General features: G+C 42.3%; 1 protein-coding gene across 1 annotated transcript in view; it reads right to left on the reverse strand.

Moving 5' to 3' along the window:
• Positions 1 to 15,287, reverse strand: part of SLC47A1 (solute carrier family 47 member 1) — a 66,826-nt gene that overhangs the window by 11,851 nt on the left and 39,688 nt on the right. Inside the window, exons 14-16 of the mRNA XM_045525258.1 lie at positions 14,855 to 14,922; positions 6,959 to 7,067; positions 6,048 to 6,123 (exon numbers count right to left, since the gene is read on the reverse strand). Of these exons, the coding sequence (XP_045381214.1) occupies positions 6,048 to 6,123; positions 6,959 to 7,067; positions 14,855 to 14,922 (253 nt within the window). The remainder of the gene's footprint in view (positions 1 to 6,047; positions 6,124 to 6,958; positions 7,068 to 14,854; positions 14,923 to 15,287) is intronic.

Consider the following 15,287-nt stretch of genomic DNA (forward strand, 5'->3'; position numbering starts at 1 on the left):
CAACAGGAAACATAAAGAATACAAGGAACATAAGAGAAAAAAAATTTTTTTAATTATAATTACTATTCTCAGAGACATTCATAAGCTGACGACAGGCAAAGCAACTGGGAAAAAGGTGATTGGGAGTAACAAATATGGACACTAAAGTGAAATGTTTAAGGACTGGATAACGAGTGGACCTGGCTACAGACCGAATGTCAACTGGGGAGGTAAAGTTGAGGAAACATCCCTAAACACAGAGACAGAAGATGAGAAAAAAGAGATGTGTCAGATTAATCCATAAGTCTTATTATTTATCTAAAAGGAATTCCAAAAGGAGAGAACAGAGATGTATGGGAGAGTTAATTAAAAAAAACTTAATTTCCTAGAGCCAAAGAAAAACCCAATGTTTCAGATTGACAGTCTACAAAGTATCAAGCAGAATAGAAGAAAAAAGATTCACCCACACCTAAACACACCCAAGGACAAAAATAATATCTGGAAGATTTCCAGAAAAGAATTTCCCCCTACAAAAGAATGAGAGGCAAATTAGCGCGACAAGTCTCCATCCCAGTGACATCACAGAAAATGGCAGCGGCGGCTCAAGAATCCGTCTCTTTACCAGACAACCAGTGAACGGGCAAGAACCTGGATCTAGTCCAGAGCTCGCGGTGGTGAGGGGAGTGCTGGAAGAAGAACGGGCTGGTGAACACTGGTGACTTCCGGCATTTCACACGGCAGCCACCTTTCCCGCCTCCCAGTCCCACGGCTGGCAGCGGTAAGGATGGCTGCCATGTTCCTGGCGCGGCTCACTGGTGCCAGGTTGGGCAGTAAGGACCCTGTCCTCTAAAAATTAAAGTTGTGTAGTTTGATCTACCTGGAGGTTTCCTTGGGGACCGGCACAAGAGGCCCTTTGGGCTGAAGTAGCCGCCCAGGCAGCACCAGTCAAAGAATTTTGAAAACTGACAACTTTCCTCATTGGATGAAGGCATTTATGGAAATTTCCGTCAGGCCATTCGGTCTTTGTAGTAAACACTTTGGAAAGGTCACTAAACCAGCGCACAACTACGGCCCCCAGCAAGCAAGACCAACGGTGCCTGGAGAGAGACAGAATCTGATTTATAGAGTCAGCACGTTACACTATTCAAAATGTCCAGTTCTCAACAAAGCATTACAAAGCATACAAAGCAACAGGAAATACGGACTACTCACAGAAAAAAGAGAAACTGTCAGAAACTGGCAAGTATTGTCAGAATCAATTTTGTCAGAACTCTGAAAATTAACCAAAGGCTTGCGGTAACCAGTGCAGCACTGATTCAAAAAAAATGGCTGGATCCTGGTGAGAACAGCAAGCGGTGTGGTGTCGTAACCTACCCTGCCATCACCCCCATCCCTCCAGCCCAGCGGTAACCCTAGGTAACTATTTCCAGGGCTTGAGGAGGAAAAATGAGTTGAACTCTTTCAAAGCCTCATTTCCAAAGAACAGTTATTTCACAGAGACCCCCTGTATGGTGTTCCCAGAAGACCCCACTTGACAGCACATCTTTATTTCACTTGGACCTGCCCAGTCCTAAAGTTGATCTCTGAGGGCTGTCTGTTGAAAATTTGTACAGGCAAATGTTTTAGCTGCTGCTGCCTGAGTCAAGAGGTAATAGTGGAGGCAAACAACAGACTAACCAAAAAGCTTAGTAGGAAAGACAGGGGAATGACATGGCTACAGAGGCTTTGAAAAGCTCTGAGACACTCCCAGGAGTCCAGAGGGCCGTAGGCAGGCACAGGACTGTGCACGTGCTCAAGACGGGCCGGGGAAGGCCTTAAGCACTCAACTCTGGCTGAACCTGAGGCTCTGCAAAAACAAAAAGTGAAGTTAAAACCAAGTTTTCAACTGTTTCACTGAGTGCTGAAGGTGTTCCCTAAAATGCAGAGCCCCTTGGCAAAGAATGGGAGATGTTTGGGATCCAGGCATCTGAGGAAATCTGTGTCCAATAATTAGGTGACCACTAAGCTAATGAAACAGAGACTTTTGTGGCCACGCTTGACAGAGAATACAGACTTCACAGAGTAAGTCACTAATAAATAATAAAAGTCACTAAGCAAAATAAGCAGCAACATAAAAACCCAAGAGGAACAGAATCTAATTTCCAGAATTGCCACATTATAGTCTGCAAAATTTCCAGTTTTCAACAAAAAATTATGAGTCATACAAAGAAAAAGACAGTATAGCCCATAGACAGGATGGAACAAAGCAATCAATACAAATCATCTCTGAGAAAGCCCAGACATCAAACTTACCAAAAATGACTTTAATTCAGCTAAATATGTTGAGAGTTCAAGAACACCATCTCTGAAGAACTAAAGGAAAGTATGAGAATAATGTCTCACCAACTAGATACTATCAATACACAATTAGAAATTATAAAAAAGAAAAAAACTGTGGAGTGGAAAACTACAATAAATGAAGTGAAAAATTCACTAGAAGGCCTGAACAGTAGATTTGAGCTGACAGAAGAATCAGTGAACTTAAAGATAGGAGAATTGGGATTAGTCTGAAGAACAGAAAAAAGGGAACACAGACATTGGGACCTGGGGAACACCATCAAGTATTCCAACACACAAATAACAAGAGTCTCGGTGGTGAGGAGAGAAAGAAAGAGGCAGAAAAAATATTTGAAAAAAGAATAGCCAAAAACTTCCCAAATCTGATGAAAGACATGAATCTATATACTCAAGAAGCCCAGTACACACCAAGCAAGGAGAAGGCAAGGTCGTTTGCTGGGGAGGGGTAGTGGCTTGAAAAGAGTAGAGAAGGTTTACTGTAGATTGCAGAGATGGACAGTGAGATGACTAGAGACAGGCAGGATAGCAGAGCTGAGAGTCTGGCTGTGGGTGGTGGTCGTAAGTTTCCAGTGGAACCAACATGCCCTCTTGTATGGCTTTTCCAAAAGTGATCAGCTACTGGCACAGACAACGTGCAACCGGGCTCCTCCAGAGTGGGGTTCTGCCGTTTGCGAGGGTCAAAGGAACTCAGGTTACTGCCAAGAGTTACTAAAATGATGGGCCTAAGCTACATAAGGAAGGAAGTATACAGCCAGGAATACGGAGGTGGAATGAGAAAGAACACAAGAGTAGAGTTGTTAATTTACTGGAAAGCCTAAATGCTTGAGAAATCCTCTTAAGCAGACACAGCTGTAAAAGCATGCTGGAAGGACTGGAGTCGTGGCCAACTGAAGGACGGAGGTGGAACAGTTATATGTGATGAAGATACCCGAAGTAAGACCGCAGGAGCATGTATCTGAGGTAGGGCAGAGAAGATTACCAGGGTGAGGACTGGGGCGCTGGAGTGAAGGGTTGGGACAATGGGCAGCTCATCCACACAGACACTGAGTTCACTAAGAATGCTGGGAGGACTTGGGGGTGGAGGGAAAGACTGGATGAAGCTGCCAGAGTTTTAGGTGAAAAAAAGAAGACATGGAAATATCAAAGTATTTATCACATGTACAGATGCCAGAAGCTAAAGGAGATAGGAAATGCTGTCACCGAAAAAACTAGGCACCAACAAAGTCAAGATGAGTAAAAAAAAAATAGAAAAACACTTAATGGGTCCAAATGTAGGATTCTGCACTTGGGCTCAAGAGGACAGGCATAGGAGGGAAGGCATGTTGCTGTGGCTGGGCAGTGGCAGCCCGCAGTCAGCTCAGACGATTCAGTGTGGTGCAGCCACCAAAAACTCAATACCTGGCTAGAATTCTAACAGGTAGATTGGAAATAGTTCTGCTCTAAACGGTGCTCTCTGGACCACGAATGCTGCCTTCAGATTTGTGTGACTTCAGGATGGAGACGGTGCAGACTCAAAATCACATTCCATGAGAACTGGCTAAAGGAATTACAGGTATTTCCCATGAAAAGAGAAGACCCTGCAGGGCTATAGCTCAGAAATAGACAGACTCTCCTGCAGGATCACAAGCACAACTGGTCTCAGTGGGTGAAAGTTACGGGTGTGAAAGGGTATTGCAGCTCAAAATAAGGTGTTCTGAGAATCAAAGTTGCCTTCGGAGGCAGCAAGTTCCTCATCACTGAGGCTACGAAAGTGTAAGATGGACAACCTGGAAAGGATATTTTGGAGGAATCCCAGAGTCAGATGGGTGATTAGATCAAATAGCCTTTTAGATTCCTTTAACCCTAAGATTTTAACAAATATGGAAAGTTTTTTTGCCATTATTTCTTCAGATTTTTTTTCTGTCCCTCCTCACTCTCTTCTCCCTTGGGAACTCCAATTACATGCTTTCTAGGCCACTCACAGCTTGCTTATGATCTACTCATTTTTTTCAGTCTTTTTTCTCTCTACTTTTTATTTAGGATATGTACTATTGCTGTTATCTTTAAATTCATTAACCTTTTCTTCTACAGTGTCTGGTCTGTTATTAATATCATCCGATGTCTTTTCATCTCTGACTTTTTTTCATTTGTAGAAGTTCAATTTGTCTTATTTTTATCTTTTGATGTCTCATTTTAACATGCCCATGTTATCCTCTACCTTCTTAAAAATATAGAACATAGTTATAAAAACTGTTTTAATACCACTAAGTACTAACTCTATCATCTGTTCATTTCTGGGTCAGTTTTAATTGATTGATATTTCTCTTCATTATGGATTTTAGTTTCTTATTTCTTTATATGCCTGGTAATTTTTAATTACATGCCAGACATTGAGTTTGACTTTGTTGGGTACTGCATATTCTTACATAATCTTAACTACTCTTAAGCCTTGATATAGTTAAGTTCTATGATGCAGTTAAGTTTCCTGGAAATAGTCTGATCCTTTGAAGGTTTGCTGTTAAGCTCTGTTAGGCAGGACCAGAGTACTGTTCATTTCTAGGGCAAATTCTCCTCCATTTCTAAGACCCTGCTAAGAACTCCACTGGCTGCCCCATGTATCACGAGGCTGTTTCGCACCAGCTGTATGAACTCCAGGGACTGTTCTGGCCGCTCCTTTCAGGTGTTTTCCCCCCTGGCTTCAAGCAGTAGCCCCACGTGCATGCATGGCCCAGCAATCAGCTAGACTTGAGGGAGAGCCTCTGCAGAGCCTGAAGGCACTCTCTGTGGAGCTCTCTCCTCTCTGGTCCCTTCCAGCGTCAACTCTGGCCCCACGGCTTCCCAGAACTGCCAACTCCATGTCCTCAGCCAGGGAGGCAGAGGGGCTTCCCCTGTCCTGTGCACTAGCCTGGGAACGCTGTCCCCGCACGCCGGGCCATCGCAGTGTGCTCCTCATGTGCCTCCCCTTTCGGGGCTTACTGTTTTGTGCTGCCTATTACCCAACATCTGAAAACTATTTTTAAAAAATATATTTTTATCCAGTTTTTTAGTTGTTTAAGGCAGAAAGGTAAATCCAGTCCCTATTACTCCATTTGACCACCTCCCTAGTCCTAAGATTTTCCAAAGATTTGTTTAGGCATTGGTCTAAAACCAGTGAGGTCATTACTTCCTGGCCTTTGGGCTGAGATCAAGTGTAAAACCAATGAGGTCAGATGAAACTAGGAGGACACACTGGCAAATAATAAAACTGAATTTCTTCATCAGAGTAATCTGAAGCAAGTGGTGCAAATTAAAGCTTTCTCATGAAGAGGATTTTTTATTCAAAAGACATTTTACTATATCTATATAATAATGCAAATACATAATTATAGAAAATACAATAATATTTAGCCTAAGATTGAGTCAGTAATTTTTACAAGTACTGCCTAGAACCAATCAGGTGTGCATGTCATCAGCATGCCACGGATTGTGAGGTCCCTTTCTGGGGAGGAGGATATTCCATGGCTTTTTCTGTGTATCTCTGAGCAAAGGAGAAACTCCACTCAGGTTTGATGAACAAGTGAAGAGGGCACAGGAGGAGTGGGGATGACTGTCACCTCGTGCAAACCCATCCACATGCAGCGCTGTGCTGCTCATTCCTGGCGGTCCTGCTGGTCTCCCTGTGAAGTGAAGTGCTACTTGCCTCTCATGATCACAAAAATACAGTGAAGAAAGCAAGCATAAAACTAAAGACATTTTTCTAGACGACCACATACCTGTCACTGGTGAATACATAGGCAACCACATCTTTCAGAGCTGCGAGTAATAATCCCAAGGCAAGTGCACAAACTCCTGGAAAATACAGCAGAAGCAACCAGAAATGACAATTCTCCAGAGTATGATAAGCCCTAGGCAGGATTTCCTGTGAGATATTTGTGTCAATGATTTAAGAAATGTAGTAAAGTAAATAGTGCTTCTTTTTTAATTATGTGAACAAATTTACTATTTTTTATAAAGTGTTTTTATTTTGTGCAAATCTTTATTGGTAGGACTATATACTGGAGGTTTTTGTTTTTTAGAGACAGGGTCTTGCTCTATCATCCAGGCTAGAGTGCAGTGGTGTCATCAGAGCTCACTGCAGCCTCCAACTCCTGGGCTCACGCAATGCTCCTGCCTCAGCCTCCCAAGTAGGCTGGGATTACGGCCATGAGCCACCATGCCCAGCCTGTAAATAGTGCTTCTTCTTGCTGTCTCTGAAAAGATCAAAGGTCAGACTCCATTTTCAAGGAAGACTTACAGAAAAGACACTGAATATGATATCAATACAATCAGAATCTTTTCTAATCTTTTCTTGGATTCTAGAACATTAGAACTGTCAGAGGAGGCAGTGGTCCGGGAACACGGAGAACTTGTTGTCACTCACACTATGGTCATAAAATAAGACTGTGGATGATAATAATTACCTTTAAAATTAGTGCCAAGTATAATATTATTTAGTTGGCACATAATAACACAAAATCACAATTAAAAGCTGAATTTAACTCAGTAAATCAGAAAGAGCATAAAGAATAGAGGTTTTAGTTGAGTGCATATGTGATTCAATTCCTGAAGAAATTCTGATATGCAGAGTTTAACGCTTCACACTAAGTTCGGCGTGCCCGCCCAGGAGTAGAACTGCTGCACTTACCAGCACACAGGAGAACAGTGGTGCAGGAGCACCGCGCCTGCTCGACGTCCCCTGCCCCCAGCGCATTGCCCACTCGGACACTGGCTGCAACCCCAAAGCCAAGGGGCACCTGAGAATTAACAAGCATAAATCACAATCATAAATCCTGAAAACTGGCGTATCAGTGCACTAGGGTCTAACTATGACACATGGAAACTTGAGGCAGACTCGGGGATCTGAGTTCTGGAACTGGCTCCACGACATCCTAGCTGCGCGACCACAGACCAATCGCTCGGCTGCCTGACGCCTGCTCTCTTCTGGCAAAGAGTAACGGCTGCCCTGACCGCACCCTGGGTCAAGTGTATCCCAGCAGAGCCTCCTAACGACGCTGGGTTTGAGGGCAAAACACCTCTTTTATTGGCTACGCACACTGTCAAGACTTAATTTAACCTAGCTATGTTCTACAAAGATTTGATGCATAAATATAAATATGTAAACAATTTGTAACAATTAAATGAACCATGTGAAAAAGCACTTAGAACAACGCCTGGCACACTGCAGGGACTCCTCAAACACTGACGAAATCTGACTCTACAACATCTCATCGACGGTGGGACAGACGAAACATTCCACACATCCGATTATCCAGGAAATTGAAAGATGCCCCTTCAAATGCCAAAGCTTTATTTTAATCGTGGGGGATCATGGGAATCTAAAGCTATAAGCTTCTTTGCTTCTTAAATAAGCCAGCGTTCAGGGCCATCCTTTTGACCCCCTCATATTACCCTGTAATGCAGCGCTGCCCTCGGGCTGTCTGGGCAACGTGGTTTGGACAGACAACTTTGGTTTGGGCTCTAATGTCTGCTTTTAATCATTTCTGTCAGTGCTAACTTCTTCCCACTAGAAGCAGCATCCTCCCAACAGCCTTAATTGATCACTATTTTGAAAACTAGCCCGAGTTGATAAAAATATATATTAAATTGTTAAGATTAAGAACTTAAAAAACAATAAACATGACTATATAAAACTTGATAAGACTTGGGTGCCCACAGTGTACATAACTGGCTTCCAGTTCAAGATGAACAACTGGCTCACGTGCTTAATTCCCTTCCCTCCCAAAACACCCTTAATGGAAAATAAATTCACTGACAACACTGGGAACAGAGAGCAGGTCAGCTGCTGGAAGAGGAAGAGCAGGTGGCGTCACCGTGACCCTGGGGTAGAACCACAGGAAGCCGCAGCCCAGAATACACCAGCAGCCGACTGTACCCCTTCTTCCCAGGGGCGCCCTGGGAGCTTGAAGCCCCAGGGTCGTGTGGAGGCACTGAGGAGCGGCAGTCAGGGAGATGCACCAGAGGGCACAGACAGGACAGCCCGACCCCATCGCCACCCACACCTCCCTCACACTCACCGCACACAGAAGGGCTGGGCTGACACAGAAAAGCCACATGTGTGAGTTCCCTACGTGGAGTGAGTCAAGCCCTCTTCTTTGGTCTTGGGGGACAGGTGGGACATGGGGGTCAGGGTGGGGCAGGGGCGAGGAGGTCAAGCTGCCTATTCCTCACCCATAAACCCTGAAATGAAGATGTCACTTGACAGACGCATGCCACCATTGTACTGGGTTCCCCACAGGTCCTTCCCATTCAAGGGAGGGGTCTGCTGGAGACCAATCTCCAAATAACAGGATAGGAAAGCCACACTGGCCATTTATTTTATAAATCAATGTACTCAGTCACTCATAAGTATTAATATAAACAGACTAATACGATCACCAGAGCTTTGAGGAAAACTGAAGCACTCATTCCTCAAAAGATCAAAATAAATGAAAGGCCAGTATCTCAAAGGAAACAAAATGGATGACTCAAGGAACACAATGTTTAAAGGTTCAATTTAGTAACCTCAGAGGTATATCAAAGATAATGAGCATAAAAACAGGTTCCTATGAAGAAGGGATTATGAGACAAAAAGAAAGAGTTCTTGGAAACTAAAAATGAAACTCAAAAAACTTAATAGCAGGGCTAGAGATAAGCAAAAAGACAAAGATTTTTTAAAATGTAAAAAAAGTCAAAAGGGAGAAGATTGATCCAGAAGGCAACCTCCACCTAATAGGAAATTTAAAAACAGGGAATAGAAAAAATTTACAGAAAAGAAAGAGTATTTTTCAAATTTTCCAGAGCTGAAGAAAAACACCAAGTCTTCAGACTGAATATACCAAGTACTAAACAGAAGTGAAAGAGCAGCCTCAGAGAAATACGTTTTTGTGAGATTTCAGAACTATATGGATAAAGAAATAAACGTTAAAATTTTTAAAAAGAAGGATCATGTTGTCTGCAAAGGAACAAGAGCCAGATTTTGACTAGACATCACCTCAGTAACTCTGAATGCCAGACGAGCACAGAGCAATGCCTTCAAAGTTCTAAGGGACATTATTTTGAACCTAGAATTCTATACACAAATTATTAAACAGATTATTTCCCCTTATTATAATTTAAGAGAAAAACATTCTTTCAAATGCACATGGCTCACGATGTACCTTTCATATAATCTTAGGAACAAGTTATTTGACTAAATACTCCAAAAAAATTATTTTAAAGGAATCTATGAAAGAGGAAGAAATGGGATCAAAGCAACCATGGACTTGATTCAGGAGGATAAGGAAAGAAATTCTGCAATGACAGCGGTGCAACAGGCCAGTCCAGGGATCGATGGATTCAGATTAGAGCAAGGAAGCAAAGAGCCCTATGGTGTTCAAGAAAAAAATGGGCTCAGACGTAACGGTTTAAACAATGGACGACCTTAGTAACAGGGCAAGGGCACACGCTGTGCTGTCAATTAGAAATAAAGGCTATTAGAAGCGCCATAAAAAATAAGAAAAGGCATGGCCTAAATATGAAGCAAACTAAAATATGATATGATTTTGACCAACTGATAAAAGCAAGAAAAAATAATCCACTTCATCTTTCAGTTGTAAAAATCTCTTTCAAGTGAGAGAGTCTTGGTGACTATTGGGATTGCATTTCCTTCTCATCTGATGCAAGACCATCACTTGGATCTGTAAATAATCATATTTATAAAGATCATAATATTATAAATGTTGGTTTTTTTAGACAACTCCTAATACATGAAAGACATAATTGTCATTATATAACACAATTCAAATGTTTTAACCTTCACCAAATAAAAACAGTGACATAGCTGAGCAGTAGTAGCATAACACTGTGATTAAGACCATGACCTCTGGAGCCAGGCCTCTGGACTCAAATCCTAGCCAGTTACTTCCTTGAACTTGGACAAATGATATTCTCTGGGTTCCAGCTTCCTCATCTGTAAATATGTGGTAAATAAAGTGAATGCCTCACACAGCATTGTAATGACGGGCCCATGAGTTACCACTGTGCAGTGTTTTGATAGTTCCTGGCTCACAGCATGTGGGTGACTTAAATAGCTTATGGAATTTGGGAGGAAACTGGGAAGAGAGATGGGAAGAAATGTGAGGTGACAATGTTCCTCACCTTACAACGCAGGGGTTGTCACAGGCTCTATGAAGTTGATGGACCAAGAAAGAGAGGTCTATGTTTATTATTTAAAGTCACACATAGTATGACCACAAAGAGAAGAAGAGAACTGTAAAGAGAATAACAAAACCCACAGGGCAGAGGGAGATGCTGTGGAAAGTGAGCTGTATTCCTCGTCTCTCCAACGTGGAGTCAACAGTTACTGGGAAAGGTGATCAGAAATGTGGGTCTAAAGCTCTGGTGACACTCATCAGAACTAAAACCAGACATGGCTAAAAAGAGGGACAGCTCTGGGGAACTAGACTAACTAAAAAGAGGAAGCAAATTTATTTTCAGTTTTGTTAACTTCTGAACTATGCAACTATATATAATGTGTTGCTTCATATAATTTCTTTTTATAATAAAACATTTTTAAGAATACATAAAAGTCTAAAAGAAAATAGTGAGAAAAACTTATCACAGATGCAACTGATAGAAAACTAGTAACAATCTTTTAGTTATAAAGAGCTCATATAAATTGAAAAGAAAAAGAATCCCATTAACCCCTAAACTGATTAACAGGTGAAGGACATAAACAGATAATTAAAAGAAAAACAACTGTTAATAGTTAAACATAAATATAGTCGACCTCACTAATGAAAAAATTTTAAATACCCATTTTTCATATACTGAGTTAGCAAAGATTTTTTTGAAAAGCTCATTTCTGACAGATTTTCTTTGCTTGGAACTATGTTCTGGAGGATGAAACTCTACGCTTGAGACACTCAGTGAACCAATCACTGGCGATGGTGAAAACCAGGCAAATGGAAAAGAAAAAAAAAAGAAGTAAAAATAAATAAGTAAAACAAAAATAAATAAATGAATAACATGAAAAAATGCACGTATGGTACTGTTACGTGAAAAAGCAGAAGACAACTGCGGGAAAATCAAGCAGAACAAAGAGATCTGAGTGGGGCAGGAGATTTCACTTGACAGTCTGTCTTTGGTAAATTTAGTCTATCTTCCTTTAGTATGACTACACATTATTTGGACTTAATTATTTTTTTATTTATTTTTATTTTCTTTGAGACAGAGTGTCACTTTGTTGCCCGGGCTAGAGTGAGTGCCATGGCGTCAGCCTAGCTCACAGCAACCTCAAACTCCTGGGCTTAAGCAATCCTACTGCCTCAGCCTCCAAGTAGCTGGGACTACAGGCATGCGCCACCATGCCTGGCTAATTTTTTTCTATATATATTTTAGTTGGCCAGATAATTTCTTTCTATTTTTAGTAGAGATGGGGTCTCGCTGTTGCTCAGGCTGGTCTCGAACTCCTGACCTTGAGCGATCCACCCACCTCGGCCTCCCAGAGTGCTAGGATTACAGGCATGAGCCACGGCGCCCAGCCATTATTTTGTTATTTATAATACTTTCTTTTTGCTTTTTTATCTTACTTTCACTGCCTTATGTTGGATTGATAGTGTTTTCTTAATTTTCTTTTTATTCCTGCTACTGGTTTTGAAATTATATATTCTATTTCTTCCTTTTTGGCCATTTCCTTAAATGTCAACATGCATGCCTGACTTAAAAACTTTTAACTTAATCACTATCTCCTACCCTCTTTCTTGATAATATCTAGATTGCTAACAATTCTCTCCCAGTCTTACCTTTTATTACTATACATATTTTATTTCTACCTTATGTTTGCACTGTGCAAATTAGCCTATTATTATCATTTTTTTTATTTATAGTCAGTGCTAACTTAGATTTACCCATATTTACCAATTTCTTTGCTCATCATTACTTGGGCATCAGTGTTTCTTTCAATGAAGGTCTATAAATACATGGTGATGTCTCTGAGTCTTTGCCAGAAAATGTCTTTTAATCTGCCCTCTTTTGAGAGCAATAGTTTTGCTGGGTAAGGATTAACATTATTTTCTCAGCACTCTGATATTATTTCACTCTTCCAAATTTCTTCTTCCCTAAGACTGTGGTGACTATTTTGGTGCCTTGCATCTCCATATGAATTTCAGGATCAGCCTTCCAATCTGATAGCCTGTTCCAAGTTTGACAGTTTGACAGGGATTACACTGAATCTGCAGATCAACCTGCCATCCTGTAAGTCTTCCAACCCATGAGTATAGGAAATCTTTCCATTTACGTAGGTTGTCTTTAATTTCTTTCAACACTGCTTTGTAGTTTCAGTGTGTAAGACTTGCACTCCTTTGGTTGAATTTATTCCTAAGTATGTTACTCTTTTTGATGCTTTTGTAAATGGAATTGTCTTCTTCATTACATTTTCAGATTGTTCATTGCTAGCATATAGAAATACAACTGATTTTTGTGTACTGATCTTGTGTCTTGCAACTCAGCTGAACTCATTTTTCAGCTCTAGTAGCTTTAGCTTCGTGTATGTGCCTGTGGAATCCTTAGGGTTTTCTATATGAAAAATCACGTCATATACAAATAGCGATAGTTTTACTTTTTCCTTTACAATATGGATGACTTTTATTTCTTTTTCTTGCCCAGGCTAGAATGTCCAGTACAAAGCTCATTAGATTTTTGAATATTAAGATTCAAGTCTTACTTGGATTGTTTCTCATCAAACATCTCTGAATACTAAATCCCCACCAGCTTGCTATCCTCTCACTGTGGAATTCCTACTAGATATATAACGACCTATATCTTTCATATATTCCATCTCTTTAAATGTCTTTGTTTTATTCTAGTGAATTTCCACAGATCTATTTTCAAGTTCATTATCTGATTTTTCAGTTGTAACTAATCTGCAGTTTAGCCTACCAAGCATTAAATTTCAATGGCTATATTTTCCACTTCTAGAAGTTTTTCTTTTCCACATATTGTTCTTTTGGTTTCAATCCCGACTTTTTTTTTCTAGAGATATGGTCTTGCTCTGTCACCCAGGCAAGTGACAATGGTGAGATCATAGCTCACTGCAGCTTTGAAATCCTGAGCTCAAGCGATCCTCCCACCTAAGCAAACCTCTCAAGTAGCCTGAGACTACTCGTGCACACCACCATGCCCAGCTAATTTTTGTCATATTTTTGTAGAGACAAGGCCTCAAGCCCTCCTCCTGCCTCGGCCTCCCAAAGTGCTGGGATTACAGGTGTGAGCCACTGTACCCAGCCTCAATTCCTTCTTTTATGTCTAATGATATTAAACATAATACTTTTCTATTCTCTTTCTGATTATGATATCATTATCTCTAATTCTGAACTCCAATTTCTATTAGTTTTATCTGTTAACTCTTGTTTATGGGGGATCATTTCTTTGTATTTGATAATTGTTAATGTAAACTCACCACTAAGTGGGCTTGTTTTTTCCATGGGAATAATGAAGAATTACTGCCTCACTGTCTCTAACAAAAAGGAGCCTGGGACAAGAGGCTGCAAACGGGAAGGTGGTTGCCAGGGCCGGGGTTGTTGAGTGGGGACAGAGCTTCAGTTTTTCAAGATGAAAATTTCTGCAGAACTCTGCTGCACAAGGTGCATAGAGTTCACACTACTGAACTGTATACTTAAAATGTTGTGTGCCTGTGGTTCCAGCTACTCGGGAGGCTGAGGCAGGAGGATCGCTTGAGCCCAGCCTAAGCAACACGGCGTGGACCCTGTCTCTAAACAAAATAAAAATTAAAAATATATACATACAGTAAATACACGAAAACCAAAAATAGCCTATAATCTCACTGCTCAGATGGCCTCTGTGATCTTTAAAAAAATAAGAAACAAACAAAACAAAGGGACTCTCCATACTGGGTTGGGACATCAAAAGGTTAACAGGCGTTACCCACACACAGGTGCTCAAGCCAGAAATTCTGGAGTCTCTGTGATCCTCCTCGTTCACCGTCTTGCATTCCACAGCCAGACCCTGACCGTGGCCCATCCACGCTGCCTCTAGCGTGACGGGTTCATCTCCTCCCCTGCTCCCCCACCAGCAACCGTCTGATTGCTCCCCGGGACAATTCCGGCAGCCTCTGTCCGCCCTCCCCGCTCCCACACGCACCCGTGCCCGCCAAGCCTGCTTCCACACGGCACCACAAGTGACTGTTTCCTTCCCAAGCCCACTGGCCCTGCAAGCTGCCTCCAACCTCCTGCCACCCCTTCTCCTCCTCCTCACCGGCCCTCACCTCGGCTGCACCAGGCGCTCTGTCCCGCCGCAGAGCCGCACCCAGGCTACGCAGTCAGCTCCTTTCACCCTGCAAGTCTCAGCTTAAGCAGCAACACAGAAAGACCAATCCTGACGACCCTATCTAGAAAGGCATCCCAGCTGGGCGCAGGGGCTCACGCCTGTAACGCCAGCTCCTTGGGAGGACGACTTGAGGCCAGGAATTTGAATAGGCTTGGGCAATATAGCGAGACCCTGTCGCTATATTGCCGGCAGGTGCGGGTCCCTCCCGCATGCTCACCATGTAGGCCACAGACGCCAGCTCGTAGATGATGCCCTGGGCTCCCAGCTCCGTCACGTCAATCAGTCCTGAGGCAACGGCACACAGACACGTGAAACACATTCAAAAGGTGGATTACAGCAAACATTTTCCTATGAAACTAGAATTTCTTCTAATTTAAGAGAAGCCAACAATGCTCTCCAGAAGCACGGCCAGATGGGAGAATTCAGCACCTGTGCTCAGACCCCAGACATCTTTCCCCGGGGCGTTGGCATGCTTGTGGCAGCTCAGATGTGACACGGGCCCATCTACAAGTCCTGACTCCACCAGGGGACAGAAGGTCAGGCTCAACGCTGAAAAGAGTGAGGCTCCTAGAGCCGTGGCGGGAGGGGAGAGGGCAGCGAGCCCTGTGCACAGCAGATGGGCTGCGGAAGTGAGCATGTGTCCACAGATG

This window comes from Lemur catta, chromosome 15 (assembly GCF_020740605.2).
Source record: "Lemur catta isolate mLemCat1 chromosome 15, mLemCat1.pri, whole genome shotgun sequence".
Classification (NCBI taxonomy): domain Eukaryota; kingdom Metazoa; phylum Chordata; class Mammalia; order Primates; family Lemuridae; genus Lemur; species Lemur catta.